General features: G+C 44.1%; 1 protein-coding gene across 6 annotated transcripts in view; it reads right to left on the reverse strand.

The window, feature by feature from the left end:
• Positions 1–4,126: 4,126 nt before the first annotated feature.
• Il1r1 (interleukin 1 receptor type 1) overlaps positions 4,127–16,076 on the reverse strand; it is a 71,075-nt gene continuing 59,125 nt past the window's right edge. For all 6 annotated transcript variants that reach the window (XM_075980299.1, XM_075980302.1, XM_075980300.1 and 3 more), the window contains 6 exons: positions 15,414–15,479; positions 12,655–12,772; positions 11,749–11,900; positions 9,937–10,080; positions 7,799–7,966; positions 4,127–7,340 (listed from right to left, as the gene is read on the reverse strand). In XM_075980299.1, the coding sequence (XP_075836414.1) occupies positions 6,922–7,340; positions 7,799–7,966; positions 9,937–10,080; positions 11,749–11,900; positions 12,655–12,772; positions 15,414–15,479 (1,067 nt within the window). In that variant the 3' untranslated portion in view covers positions 4,127–6,921. The remainder of the gene's footprint in view (positions 7,341–7,798; positions 7,967–9,936; positions 10,081–11,748; positions 11,901–12,654; positions 12,773–15,413; positions 15,480–16,076) is intronic.

The following is a 16,076-nucleotide window of genomic DNA, read 5'->3' on the forward strand; positions in this document are numbered from 1 at the left end:
GCCACTGCCTAATAACTTTTTTCTCTCAGTTTTTGTTGTCTCGGATGTGGGACGAGAGTTTGTGAATAATAGACAAGCATTCCACGGTGGAACCTTCTCCTTCCAGTCACAATAATGCCACCTGATTTCTCTATGCCTATCATGAACACTTAACCAATGACATCTGACAAAACGTGCTCCAGAGGTTATGGTCAGCATGGTCAGAATACATCAGTAGAAGAATACAGGACATTTTATCATGCTGAGATGGTTAAGGGGAGCCCAGTGTTCACTTTGGCACTGGGCGGGTGTTAAACATTGTTAAAACGTCATTGAAATCTGTTAAAAATGACTATTGGTGTTCATGCTAGAGTCTTTAAGATCTTGTTGTCAACATAGCAAACACTCCTGATGAGTTGCTTGTAGATGAGCAAAGCTATTTAGGAAGAGGCAATCTGATTACCTAATCTGCTCCTGCTAACCTTGCTGCTCTGGCTGCCTTCAAGAAATGGACTGTCAGCCACATAGCCTGACTATACTTAGGACACACAGACCATTTTGAACTCTTCCTTGAATGCCTTGAGGAAGTGCCCTAAGATCTCTACTGAGTGTGCTGACTTCTGACGGTGCAGCCTTGGCCAGACAATTCCAAATCATTGTACTTGATTTATCATTACTTTGGGCCTCATTGAACTCTAAAGAACAATGCGTCTTCTTCTTCTACCCAGAGAGGGCACATGTGCCCTGGTGACCTCGTAGAGGGATTGCCATGACATGTGTACAGGTGATATCGCTGTGATCAACGTCTGAAGAACTTCCATGCCTGTGTGTGGCTGCCATTGCTACAAAAACGCTTTTCTCTCTAGCTAAGCATTCTGACCAGACTCGCTTTGTATCTGGGAGGGGAAGCCATCCTGCTGCCCTTCGGTTGCAACACTGTGTCAACGGAAGGGTTCTCCTGCCGTGGTCTCTTCCTGCCAACTTAAGAACGGGCTGAGCCGGTTACATGAATTAGAGAGCAGCAGAGACAGTTGAGCAGTAATCAGGCTAGACAGGCATTGAAAACGGCCTGGCAGCTGGCTGCCCACAGGGAGAGGAGCTAGTGACAGGACCAGCCGCAGAAGTGGAGAGCAGCTTGGCTGCCTAGCTGCTGGAGAGGAGAGAGATGACCTTTCCTGTAATTTTCCCCTTCCCTAAAACTTGTTTAGGCACTTGCACGTGAGTGCTCTCTCCTCAGTCTCTCTCTCTCTCTCTCTCTCTCTCTCTCTCTCTCTCTCTCTCTCTCTCTCTCACACACACACACACACACACACACACACACACACACACACACACAAGCATCTAAATTCACCCATTTTCCCATGACTTCATTTTTCTCAAGAACTGAGTAGGATTCCTTTCTTAAAATGTGAACTACATATTAATTATCCATCCACCTGTTGATGGACAACCAGGTTGGCTCCGTTCCCCTGCTATAGTGAACGGAGCAGCCATGAACAAGGGGGTGGGGGGTGCAATTACCTCTATGGGGAGGTACAAAGTTCTCTGGACCAATGCCCTGGAATGAAATAGCTCTTAGGAGCCTCCAAACTGATTTCCGTCATGACTCTACTACCTTTGCGTTCCCAGCAGTGGAGAATAAGGTTCCTTCCTCTCAAGTTCTTTCCAACCCTTGTCTCAGATTTGTTGATGTAAGCCATTCTGACTGAGGTGAGATCCTATCTCAAAGCAGTTTTAATTTGCATTTCTTTGATGACTAAGGCTGTTGAGCACTTTAAAACACATTTATTGGCCATTTGTGTTCGCTTTTTTGAAATCTAGCTATTCAATTATTAACCATTTGTTGGTTGGCCATTTTGGTTCCTTGGCAACTCATTTTAACGTCTGGAGATTAGCCCGTGAATCTTATTGTAAGGGAAACACAGGACTTCAGAAGCAATCAAGCAGAATGGGGAACTTTGATGAACTATTAAAAGTATTCAAGGGAGACAGTCACTGTCCTCAGCCCTCAAGGTAAACAGGGTGCTGCCTCTTACTTAGGCTCAGGGAGCAAGCAAGATGGCTGACTTAAGGGGGGGGGGTGGAGAAGGAGGAGGAGGAAGAGCCAGGCAGAAAAACAGAGGCAGAGTCCCAAGTGAGCTGGAAACAATCCCTGTGAGCAGGTAAGTCTGAGGGGGTGTTATCAAGACATGCTGAGTGACAGAAAACCAAGCCCCCAGACACTTCCTAGACCAGGAAACAAAGCCCAAAGGACACTCACAATCACTTCTAGGTAAAAGGTCCTTTAAAAGGTTGAGTAAACATGGCTCCCAGCAGGTTGAGCTCAGAGCCGGAGTCTCCAGCCAGGAGTCTAGTCATACAGGCCCAACTGGCCTAACAGCTCCACAGTTCAGAGAGTTTCACCTTCAGCTTTAAGATGACTGAATGTACAGGAATCAGACCTCTTGAGCAGCCTGGGTAAGAGTAGTAAGCCTTTGTTTGAAAGATTAGTGCTCACTTTAAAGTGCCACCCATTTCCTGACTGTTTTCCTTCTCCAAAACTTATTCGGGCACACAAACACACACCCACCTCCTCCTTACACACAGGGAGGCCTTGATTCTGTTTATCAAATAAATATCATTACACTGCCAAGTGCCTCCCCCCCCATCTTGCATGCTGTTTCTTTGTATGTGGTTTCTACTCCCATGTGTTCTTGTTATGTAATCATTCCTTTCTGCACATGAGAAACCTTTTCAATGTACCATTTACTAGCTGCTAAAATTAGGAAGGTATATTTGGAGATCCCGTCCCAGATACTGGATGGAGTGCTCTGCGTGTGACCTAGATGCCTATGAAGTCGGACAGAGGTGCTCCACATGTGACCTAGATGCCTATGAAGTCTTACCATAGCGAGCAAAACGGAGGTTCAAAGCAGCCGGGTGCTCTGCTCTCATTCAGAATTATAAATGGTCAGGAGTTCATAACTCAGGTCTTTTTACATAGGCGGCACTCTTAAGGAGAAGTAATCCCAGAGACCTCTACTCCAAGAGAAGCTAGTTCAAAGTAAGCAGGGAATGCCATTTGACGGAAAGGGGTTCCACATGACTTGTTAGCAGTGTTAGAGCTGACCTAACACATTGCTAAAACAAATATTAATTGGTCAAAGGACAGAAGCACTCTGGGACATTGGTTTTTTTGATGGGAAATTTAGGAAAAGTAAGTTCTCTAGATACTAGACTGCAAATTTTTGTTTTCCTACATTTTAATTTTTTTATTGAGTCGTTTACTCAATGAAACTACGAACACTCTCTGACCATTGAAGTCAAGCAGCTGTACTGCATCCATTTTAGACGCCTCGCTCTTGTCTGAGAGAAAAATACATGGATGTTTGCACGAAGCATGAAGGGTCAAAGGGCAATAATAACAACAATAATGATAACATTAACAGAATATATGGGCTACATTTGTTTACTGATAATTTAGTGCTGTGTTGGGAATCAAGCTCCCGCACGCTAGGCAACTGGCCTACTACTGAACAACAACCTCGCCCTTAATCCACTCCATAAACAAAGGAACAGATGGGGCTACATGAGGGAAATCAGGGCTTATGGGACTGTTTGACCAGTGACCTTAGATCCTGTCATAGAGCTATCAATGTCGTGATAAACACCATGAGCCAAGCCACCTTGGAAGGAAGGGGTTTATTTGGTTCATCCTTCCACATCACTGTTCATCGTTAAAGAAATCAGGACAGGAACTCAAACAGGGGAAGAACCTGGAGGTTAGAGTTGATGCAGAGGCCATGGAAAGCTGTTGCTTACTGGCTTGTTCCTCATGGTTTGCTCAGTCAGCTTTCTTACAGCACCCAGGACCTCCAGCCCAGGGGTGGCACCACCCACAATGGTATGAGCGTTCCCCCATCCATCACTAATTATAAAAAGGTTCTACAGGCTGGCCTACAGCTTGATGTTATGATTTTATGGATGCAATTTCTCAACTGAGGCTTCCTCCTTGCCGGTGTCTCTAGCTTGTGGCAGGTTGACATGAAACTAACCAGCATAGACCTCTATTCCCCTACCCCCAGAAGAACATCCTGCAGAAGGCAGAGTTCTTCATATCAGGCCTTGGGACGTGCATGCTGAAGAAAGGACACACAGAGAAACAGAATTTCCAATGGTATTCAACAGAAGGTTTGACAATTTATTGGGAAACAAGTTGAGTCTATTGTTCCATAATACACACTGTACATAAATTTGGTGGTTTGTGATACATACTTGGCATCTGCTGAATTATAAAATTGAGTTTCTTTAATAAAAAAAACAACCTTCATTATTTATCAGTATAAATATAATTGATAAAAAATGTCATTAAAATGGCTCAATACTTTTCCTTTCATTATAAGTGAAATTCAAAAGGCAGGAGAGAGAAAACCATACATTCTGCTAAACCAGTTTTAAACACTGGTAATTAAAACATCGTTGCATGTGCAAACTTCTGCAACACTTGGCTGGCCTTTTAAAAACGCCATCAGTGAACTCAGAATAATGGAGAAAGCATGAAAGATGGCTGAAGCCAGGTACTTCTGGGGAAGAGGGGGATAAGTCAAAGGAAGCCCCCACTGCCTGGATGGGAAGTTACATCTTCATTCTCCCCTGTGGATCAGGAATGACACTACCCTCCAATTCAGGGTCTTTCTTGGCCCAGGCTTATCCTTGTCTCCACCCCCTACCTCACTCCCAGTTCTTGGTGCCACACTATCTGTGGTCCTCTGCTATTGCTCTCTCCTTATACTTTCTGGCCCAGTTTCCCATTGGCTCTAATTCACTCATAATATACATGTAAGCCAATACATTTTTTTTGGATGACAGACAAAAAATTATCAGCAAAATTAAACTTTTAAAGCATCATGGGTAAAGGATAGACTTCTGGCTGCCATCTGGGACAACCGTTCTTTCTCTGAGCCAGCAATCTAGTGATCCATCCATTCAGTGCTCTCAAGCTGGATCCAGGAGAAAAGAGTTCAAAAGTGGGGAGTTAAAATCCCAAGCCATCTGCTTTTGTCTACCTCTGTGTGAGAAGTCGCCCTTTAAATAATGTTTGTGCTCGCCCCTAGCAGATGTTCAAAAACATCAAAGACAGAAGGGTACCCACATTCATACAATCCTTAAAACTGTGGGTTTCTTCTTGGCGTGTGAACCTGGCTCTGCAATCTTCCAGAACTATTCAAATTATTCTGAAGACAGTCATCGAGTTAAAAACAAACAAACAGAAAGCTTCTGTACCACAAAACCCAATTTGCTTTCATTTTTAGTTACAAAAGAAATGTTGACCTTTAGGGAACCAGTACTGGGAAAGAAAAACATCAGGCTGAAAATTCTAAAGCTGGTTTTAGTAAATCCCTACACTGAGAAGGAGCGTTGTTTGCTCCTTCTGTAAAAACATTCCCGGACTCGGTTGCTTCCTATAAAACACTCACATCTTCTCCCATAGGACTGAGGAAGGGGAAGCAGACAGTGATGGATCTGAAATCAAAGAGTTGGAGCACAGCGACAGAAGCCAGAAAGTTCAACTTCAAGGCCTAGCTCCAGGAGAGTTAAAAGAGCAATTCTGTTAAATAGGTCAGTTTCCCCGACCTATATATAAAATTAGAATAACTGCAAAATTCAAATGCGATTATCCAAGAACATTTTAAAATAAAGGTCTTGGCCAGTCTATGCCATGTGTTCACGTTGCGGAAAGCGAAGGGCGGGAACACTCTCGCGACAGACCTCGCTCTCAGAGAGAGAGGTCTGATTCCTGCTTGCAAAGAAACCACCTTCTGAAGTGACCACCAGCAGGCAACACTGTTGGCGTGACAGAAGGGCTGGCGGCTAAGACTTAGAGTAAGGAGAGATCAGGCACTTGAGGATTTTAGCACTGAATCAAACTTAGAACTTTAGCAAATTCCTGGTCAGGTGAAGCAAAGGAAAGAGCGAATTCTAGTCACCGGAAGTGGGCGGCACAGCACAGATGGGGTGTGGCAAAGGCAGAGGCGAGGGCTCCAGAGGCAGTGCTGCAGTCCCAGGGCAGGATGGTGGAGAGCAGGCTTGACAGGAGAGGGCTGGGACTGGGGACAAGATGGGCAGGAAGGCTGTGCAGACTTTAGCATCTGCAGTCCCAGAAGGTGAGGTAGGAGCTGAGTCTCCTGCATGAGGCTGTGCTTGCCGCAAAGTGCAGGGAGGAAGCGCTGCAGAGCTGCATCTCCAGAGAAGCCACAAGCAAAAGTACAGAGAATAAGGATGATGCAACAGTCGTTCCAGAGTGGACCTGTGAACAGAAGAACCTCGGGAGTGGCTCCCTTCTACGGTCAACTTAAAATTCACCCTCTTCTGCGGAGAGCTGAGGTGACTGCCATGGGGGAACCCAGGGAATCCTTCTTCATTGAAATGACAGTATTCACGGTCTATAAATAAAGTTTAGTCTTCAAAATCTAAGTTTGGTGGTCAAGATGTCTGGAAAAGGCAAGGAAGTTATGCCTTCTACGGGGAGAGGGGAGTGTCAGTAAACCTCACCCGCATCGAGGCTTACGGGAGCCACTTCTTTGCCTATGATCCCCAAAATATTCTCAGATAACCACAGTCCCAACTGCAAGGCTGCACGGAATTTACTTAAGTCACCCACAGATGTGGCCATCTCCTGAAGCTGACTCCCCCCCGGTTCACTGCCTCCACAGTTAGCAAGCATCCCAGAGAAGCATCCCTGAGCAGCCATTGCTCCGGAGCTTCCCCAATGCTCACTCCCAACTGACCTAGCCCACTATTGTCACCAAGTCCTATACCCTGAATGGTGTGATTCCAGGTGACCTGGGGATAAGGGACTACATAGGTGTGTTTCATGACAGCATACGTTCCTGGGAGGCACAGCCTAGCTGCAGCACCGTATGACAGGAGGGATCCCAGTGTTCTTGGTCCACTTCTGCCACGTTAGCCGAGAGGCAAGTGAGTCTCTGCCTGCTGTTTCCCCTTAGTGTCCAGCACAGGATCCGGGGTTAGTAAACGATGTCTGGATAGCGGTGATTGCCGTTGGGCTGGCATGTGGTATCGGACATTTTTCCAGAACATGGTCTTTGTGGACTGTGGTCCCTCTTTAAAGTCCCCTGACCAGCGAATGGCTCCGTGTTTCCGCTGAATGAACTGAATAGATTCTGGCATTTTCTCATAGTCTTGGATGCTCTCTAGCTCGAGCAGGACAACTTTAATTCCTTCCCGGGTGAGAGCATTATAAATGGCGATTTGCTCTTCAGATGAGTGGCCCAGCCAGCTGAAGCCACCCATATCTCTCACTAAAATGATAATCAGCCTCCTGCTTTTCTTTACGTTTTCATTAGTAACCTCGAAAATATCTGCAAGACACAGAGCATGTTGGGGTCAGTCTAGCTTCCGTCTAGACGTTCTTTCCTGAACCCAGCCCTCAGGAAGTCCTTGGCAACCTCTGCTCTATGACTCCCATTGCTTTTGCCTTGCCTTACTTGAGAGCCAAAGACAGTTTCATTTTACAGACCGGCTTAAGAACTAGCCCAGAAAAGACGAACTCTGCTCTTGGAATTCAGAACACCCTCAGTCCAAAATTTGAAAATGGCTTGCTAAATTACTATAATTACTATAATACTCCTGGCTTAGCAACGTAGTATTAGATCTAACTAGTTATTAAATTTTCAAAAGAATAAAAATCAATTAAACGCTGACCCAACAAGCTAAGAGAAAATTTAAAGAAATTCCTTAAAGTCTTCAGATATGTCCAATGGAGCCAAGCCTAAGAACTGGAACTCAGCAGCTAAGTTCACAAGAAGGATCTCCATACCTTCCCCAGCATAGTCGTCTCTTCCACAGATGAACAGCTTGTATCCAAACTGACCCTCCAAGACCTCAGGCAACAGCTTGAACACAAAAGTGTCTACGTTTGAGGAGGGTCCCCCTCCGACAGTCTTGGGATAGAGAATATAGGCATCATAGATCTTTCCATCTGAAGCTAAGGGGGAAATGAAATGTATTTAGAACCATGGGGGGAAATAGAAGATTCGATACAAAATCAACGCCACAAATGTTCGTTTCAGCTTGGTACAGTTGCCTGACAGAAAAGAGCAATACCACACATCTGATGCTACTTTAAATTCAATAGGGCAGCAATGTGTAATTTTTGTTTTCATAATTACCCCTTAACATCTTAAGGAATGATAGGCCTTCTCACACATGTTTATGTGTGCTTTTGATTTTTTCCCTTAGATATTTAAGTGGTATTCAGATCAGTTGTTATTGTTGACACAAGCTAGCCGCCATTGGAGAAGGCAGAGCTTCGGCCGAGAAAGTGCTCACTAGGCTAGTTTGTGGGCAGGCCAGTAGGGCATTTTCTTGATTGATGGTAGATATGGGAGGGCCCAACCCATTGTAGGTAGAACCACCCCTAGGCAGGTGATCCTGAATGGTATAAGAAGTCAGGCTGGGCAAACCAGGGACAGCAAGCCATTAAGCAGCACTCCTCCCTGGTCTCTGCTTCAGTTCCTGCCTCCAGTTCCTGCTTGAGTTCCTATCCTGACTCCCTGACTACAAGCTATAAGGTAAAACATACCCTTTCCTGGCCAAGTTGATTTTGGCCGTGGCATTTTTCTCACGGTAACAGAAACCCTAACTAAGACCAATAGTCACAAAGCCTGTAATCAGACTGTGATCTTTGACTACTAACAGAAACCTGTCATAACACTCTTTTGAATGGATAAAATATAATCTAAATAACAGGACGCTTTATATACACTAACATCAAAACTTTAAAACCATATGAACAACATTTTTCTCTTTCAGAAATACATTTCATTCAATCTTTATGAGTTTTACACATGTGCAGAGTATATTTTGATCATATCTCCCTTCCACTGATCCTCTCCAGCTCTTCCCCAGCCCCTCCCCTGAGCATTTCCCCTCTTAACTTCTTGTCCCTTTCTTATACCCTGCTGAGCCCAGTTAGTGTTCTCTGTACCGGTGTCAGCCTAGAGCCGACTTCTGGAACACGAACAGCCAACCAGAATCCATAACATCAAAGAAAACTGACTGTCTCCGGGAGCCAGCAGCTACAAATGGCTCCTCAGCTAGGGGTGGGGCTTCGTGAGCTTCTCATCCTCCATGGTGGGATGTTCACTAGCTGGATCTTGGGCAAACAGCTTCTGCTCTAACATTAGCCATTTGCAAATCACTCCTGTGTCCTTTGAACTTATACATTTGACTTTACCTATGGAATAGTGTTTGCTACACTTGAAAGCTTTTTACTCTTCTGCAACAAAAATTACATGTTGAGATTTTTTTAGCATCAGCATCTGTTTTCATTAACATATATTAACTCTAAAAATTACGAGTTTCATTATGACATTTCCATAGATGTGTATAAGGTACCCAGATCACACTCATCCCTCAGGATCCTCTCTTTCCTCCCCTCCCCCACAACACCTTTTTAAATTCTCATGTCTTACATGTTTCTTCTTATGTTTTACAACAAAATGGTCCTCACATAGCAATTAATGCTCCCCTATATACTTTCAAGGCAACCATTCCTTTATCACGTTTTTCTTGCCCAATTCTCCAAACATCTCAAGCCCACATTCTACTTATACTTTCTATATTAGTTTGATATGATGCTGGAATATTAAAGAAAAAGATGTAGAACTCTCTTTCATTTGACTGTGGACCATGAATCCACAGGGCACATGCAGCACAGAGCATGTTTTAACAATGGATTCTGGGTAACTAACTTACAGAAAGATGCTCTAAACACCTGTGTATCCTGTCAATAGGGAAGCTAGGGTGGTAACTAGCATCAGGTGTATCAGTTATGAAACTAAGTAAGAATCAATGTGTCTAAGCCAACACCATCATTAAAAGCTTTCAGTAAAAAATGCTAGGAGTCATCTTTAACTCTTCAGAGGAAACATTTCGTGGGATATAAAATTATACCTTTTGAGGGGAGAAAATGGGAGAAAGAATCCCTGTACCAAAGGACAATGTCAACTTTGAAGATTTTATAGATGAAAACACATGATATAATTATAGCTGTTAGGATGACAAAGGTCCCAATGATGTAATTCTTGAAATCAGGGGCTACAACAAAAAAAGAGGAGAAAATCATTAGAACCAAAAGGAATGAAAACTTTGGTCACGGCCATTTGAATAGGTTTACTGCAAAGAGCATGCATTTGGGAACCACTTTACACCCAGAGCCGTGGCCGTGCATCCACTGTCATTGTATCAGTGGACACTAATGGGGGGGGCAGTGTTGCATAAGTCCATAGAAAATGAAGGTACATTCTTTTAAGTTTCCACCTAAAGCATAATACACAGTACGAGAAAACCTTTTGGGGACCATAGAGACAGAGTTCACTATAGCACAATAGGATAGGTCAAAATCATACAAAGCCTGCATGATTCACTGAGGGAGGAGAATCTGACAGGAAGATCCTAAAGATGGGGTACAAAAAGGAAGCGGCCTTTCACATTTCCACATCCATGTGGTGTCTCCTCATAATTCACCCAAAGAAAAGGAGTGTGGGTGAGAGAGGTGAGAGAAGAGGGAAGTTAAGAGGAAGGAGGGTAGAGAACAATTGGGAAGAGGAAAGACAAAGGAAGTGCCTCTTGGCTGTCAGGGCATGAGTAGCATCCAGAAAATATCTAAATCCTCAAATGCTTTACTTTTCTGCTTTATTTATTTGTTTGTTTGTTTAAATTATGTTTATGCACATACCCTGGCTTTTAAGCCCTGTTTTAAATACTGTGGAGTATTTAAACAATATTTTCAGCACTGGGTTTTAACTATACCAATTCTTGAAAACCAGTGGCTTCAGACATCCCTGTTACAAACAGGGTAGCTAGGCTTTCCCTGTATAACCATCTTGTTTGGTCCTGTGCTTTAAAAAATTCAAGAGGTAATGACTATGAAGCCAATACAGGTAGCTACTGGTCCTGGGAAAAGAATAATTTGTTAAGAGATATGGAGAGGAATTGCTGTGACTGGGATGCATGATGCCTCCACATGTGACTGGGATGCATGCTGCCTCCACATGTGATTGTGATGCATGCTGCCTCCACATGTGATTGTGATGCATGATGCCTCCACATGTGACTGGGATGCATGATGCCTCCACATGTGATTGTGATGCATGATGTCTCCACATGTGATTGTGAGGCATGATGCCTCCACATGTGATTGTGAGGCATGATGCCTCCATGTGTGACCGCGATGCATGATGCCTCCACGTGTGATTGTGATGCATGATGCCTCCATGTGTGACCGTGATGCATGATGCCTCCATGTGTGATCACGATGCATGATGCCTCCACGTGTGATTGTGATGCATAATGCCTCTGCGTGTGACCGGGATGCATGATGCTTCCACATGATCAGGATGCATAATGCCTCCACGTGTGATTTTGATACATGATGTCTCCACGTGTGATTTTGATGCATGATGCCTCCACAAGTGATCGTGATACATGATGCCTCCACATGTGATCGCAATGCATGATGTCTCTACATGTGTCAGGGATGCATGATGCCTCCACAGTGGCACCCAAACAGAGGCAGGGAGGCAGGCTCAGATCAGGCAAGGGGGTGGGAAGTTTCCTAACAGAACAGAGAATTCAGGCCAAGAAGCACAAACGATGAGAAGCTGCAGCTGAAGAAAGGGTGAGGAACGTTCCAGGCAAAGGAAACCACAGAGGAATCCACTGGGCTGTGCAATCGGTGAGGTTAAGTAAGCACTTGTTACTTACCTGGATATATTAATGTGACATATGCTGACTCCATAATGTTCGTGTTCCTGACGAAACAAGTAAATGGATACTTATAAAAGTGGCTCCGGACCGCTGAAATGTTAAGTACTGTAATGAGTGTATACTTTCTTTTGGATGAAGGATGTTGCACGCTGTTCAAAAAGAGAGAGACAGAGAAGGGGAGTAATTAGAGTAGGTAAGCTCCGTCAATAGGGAATAAGACCTACAGGTCCAGGTAATTGCTTTATTTGTAACATAAATTACAGCTCAAATAATCACATCCCCTCCTCCCATCATGCACAAATAGTCTATTGGTAAGACGAATCTAAAATTGTATAACCTCAAGGTCAGGAACACCCAGTAGCAAAGAAATCAAGTTAAAATTACCAGCTTGCAAAGGAACACACACACACACACACACACACACACACACACACACACACACACACGGGGGTCAGGGGGGAGCCTTAAACATTCTGGCCTCCATGGGTGTTCGGGACTGGGGCAGATGACAAAGGGCACGGCATATGAAGAGACTGGAAGGAAGAATTATTAGATCTTTATCCAGCCCATGGAGATTGAAGCAGAAAGACTGATTCCTGATTCCTTCCATAGTCTTTCCAAAGGATTTAATACACGTGAAGAGAACCTTACTGCAACGCAGTACAAAACAGAATGTAAGGAAAGAGCTTTGAGCTGGTGTGCAATTTGTACAGTGACACGTATTTTTAACAACAACCACAAAATACAGATTCTCACAAATATTATCTAGATGACTTAGCAAAGCCCAAAGTGGTCAGCAGAAGGCTAGGAATAGTCGAGCACCAGCTAGCTCTCGGTATTAGATTTAAAACTAGAACAAGGTGTGGCACAGAATTTAATATTGACATTAACCAGTAAACTCACAGCTGGTAGTCTTCCACTAGGAGAGGATCGCCGTCTTCAATTGCTGATCCATTCCACTTCCAGTAGACAAGATCCGATTCCTGGCCTGTGACATTGCAGATCAGCTGTATCTTGGATTCTGAAAAGCAATGTATTTTGAGTCCAAAGACTAATTGGCCTCTATTACACTCTATGTCTATTTATAAATGGCTGCTGGATAAACATGATTAGTCCTCCTGTTGTATGAGACTACCTAGCATTTCATAATATAACTATACACTAGCAATGTAGTTACTGCTGAATTTCTGAAGTGTCATTACTATGATTATTATGATTCATATTTAAGGAACACCTGCTTATATCACTGTTTTCTCCTATCTGCAAGTATTACTTGGAATGAAAATCTGGAGGCAGGATGTGCTTACAGTGTTGATACAGAAACCTATGGCCTTGTTTGCATTTCCCGTCCTTCTGGGAAGATACAACTTCAATGCCAAACTCCAAACAAGTAAGGCTTCACTGGTCCACTCCCCCTCCAGCCATACATACAGCCATTATTCCACACAAACACCCCCCAGAAAACAGGGGACATTCAGCAAGCATTGCTCACTGAGAGAAGAAAAATCAAACTCAATTTTCATTTCATTTTTCTTTCTTCCACAAGTGTCTCCAGAGCAGGAACTGAAGGCCTGGAGCACACCACACAGGCTCTTCATTACAACCTAGTCGACCTGCATTGTTTTTCTTTAGCTTTATTTATTTTATGTGCATGCATGGTTTGTCTGCATATATATGTCTGTGCACCACATATGTGCTTGGTGCCTCCAGAGGCAAGAAGAGGGTGTTGGATCCCCTGGAACTGGAGATCATTGTGAGCCATCATGTGGGTGCTGGGTATTGAACCCAAGTCCTCTACAAGAGCAGCCAGCACTTGTAACCACTGAATCTCTCCAGCACCCCAATCTACACTTCTTGAACTACTGGTGAACACATTTTTCCTAACTTAGTGTTCACTGGACCCTCACTGCTCCTCACACATCAGATCCATTATTTAGCCTCTTTCTCGGAACAAATTCACAAGTGTCAAGTTGTTCTTCCTTAATCAAAGACACTCACTCTTCATAGACATAAGAACTCCCCAGAAAACTTTCCGGGCTAGCTGTCGATATTTTTGTTTATGAAAACTCTTTGACCTAGACCTTTTGTTTTCTCATGATCAAGATTTCTAAGAGCTATTTTTTTCTTTTTATCTATCTTCACTCACTTCTTTCTAAAAAACCCTCTCTACTACCAAATCAGGAAAGGACGGAGGTACATATTCGGGGTGTTTGAGAATTCCATTGCCTTTTGTTCTCGAAGCTGTCTAGGATGTAGTGCTCGATCTTCTGGTCTACGCTGAATAAAAAGTTTTAAGCCAGGTAGTTGGATTTAATTTTAGACCATTGGTTGACAGGAAGTTTCTTCTCTAATTTATGTTGCCTTTATGATAGGATAAATTCTCATTTTTTACTTCAGTAAGAATAAGTATGTAGACTTATACACATCCTCCTTCCTGGGTATGTGTGTGTGTATGCATGTTAAGAGTACAGATGTATCTATGTATAGATGTGTGTGTGCATGTTTATGCATGTAAGGATGCAGGCACACCTGTGTACACACGTGTGTGGATGCTGGACAGCAATTTTGGACATCCTCAGGAATAGTAACCACGTACTGTTTCAGACGGGTTTCTCACTGGGTAGAGCTCAACTATTAATTCTAGACTGGCTGGCCATCCAGCGACAGGTCTCTACCCATCTCTGCTTCCCCAGCACTGGGATTAGAGATGGCCACCCAGAGACAGGTCTGTACCCGTGTCTGCTGCCCCAGCACTGGGATTAGAGATGGCCACCCAGAGACAGGTCTGTACCCGTGTCTGCTGCCCCAGCACTGGGATTAGAGATGGCCACCCAGAGACAGGTCTGTACCCGTGTCTGCTGCCCCAGCACTGGGGTTAGAGATGGCCACCCAGAGACTGGTCTGTACCCGTGTCGGCTGCCCCAGCACTGGGGTTAGAGTTGTGCATAACCACCCCCAGGTCTTTACACAAATGCTGCATCCCAAGCTCAGGCCCTCACAAGCACGGAGTCACCCCCTCCTCTTTCTGTCTCTGTTGTTTATAAGACAGAACCCATTTGTCATCGAGGCTAACCTCAGGCTCACTATTCTTCAGTGCACACCACCACACCTAGCTAAACACGGCTCTCTCCCCAGGAGGAGTGAAAGATTGGCTCCATATATGACAGGAAGGGGAATTCATTGCTGTACTGCTCAAGATGGGTCTTTCTTTGTGATATTTTAAAAAACTGACTAACTTGGAAAAGCACTTTTTTAGAGTAACTTTCATTGTTTTTGGCATATATAATCTTAGCCTTCTGCCTAAAAGATTGGCTCCAATGACAAAATATTCTGTGTCAATTAGATAAATTATATATTATATTCTTAGATATTTTAACTTTAGCATGTACCTGCTGTTTTCATAGTCAGAAAGGCTCCATTGCAAAGCAAGGGTGGGAAAACTGGATATGGCTAGATTCTTGCCATCAGAGGCAAAAACTTAAAAAAGATAAATTTAAGAAATAAATTTAAAACATTTTAAAGCCATTTGAAGATATGGTTTGTGCCACCGTCCCTCCATAGGTGTATCTGGTCACTGGCTGATGCTGCGTGCGTTGTGAAGGTCATGTTGTCTTCACCTTGAGTTTGGAACGATGATCACACCCTGCCTGGAGCCTGCTTACCTGGGTCTACTTCCATCGTCTCGTTCCGTGGGCTCAGGATCACAGGCCTGTCGCTCTTACTCTCACCTGCAAGGGGAAAGGTCACAGAGCTCCTCAGCTTCTCACCAGACAGAACCCCGAGTGGTACCGGCACTCAGCGAGCACTGAGCTAGACAGATCGAGGGCAGCAGGAGGCAGGTAAGAGAAGACGAGAACCATCAGAAATGAGCAAACAGAACACTCAAAGCTTGGCTGGACCATATACTCCGTACCCATGAACCAAGCCTCTACACACGTGAACTCTTACATATATGTAAATACACACACACACATGAAAAGAGAAAGACTAATGAGCATAATAGCACATATCTCTACTGGGAGAGCACAGGTACGAAGAATGTATCCTATATACGGCACCTATGTGGACAACCTGGGAGCTGGAAGGTTCTCCTCTCCCTGCAAAGCAGGAAAGGCAGCAGCTAGGACAAAAGCACCTCCTTGAGCAGAAGTGGCCAGTGCTGGACCTGAAATGCTGGGTTACTGTGGTACCAACCAAGCAGCCACTGGCGAGTGACAAACCACTTGGCAGAATTGATTTAAATAAGACAGAAGGCTTTCAAAAGGCTCTGAAGATTAATCTCCTGCTTCTTTACAAGATCAGTTCTGTGGGCTGATCCGTGGCTA

The sequence above is a fragment of the Microtus pennsylvanicus genome, chromosome 7 (genome assembly GCF_037038515.1).
Source record: "Microtus pennsylvanicus isolate mMicPen1 chromosome 7, mMicPen1.hap1, whole genome shotgun sequence".
NCBI lineage: Eukaryota > Metazoa > Chordata > Mammalia > Rodentia > Cricetidae > Microtus > Microtus pennsylvanicus.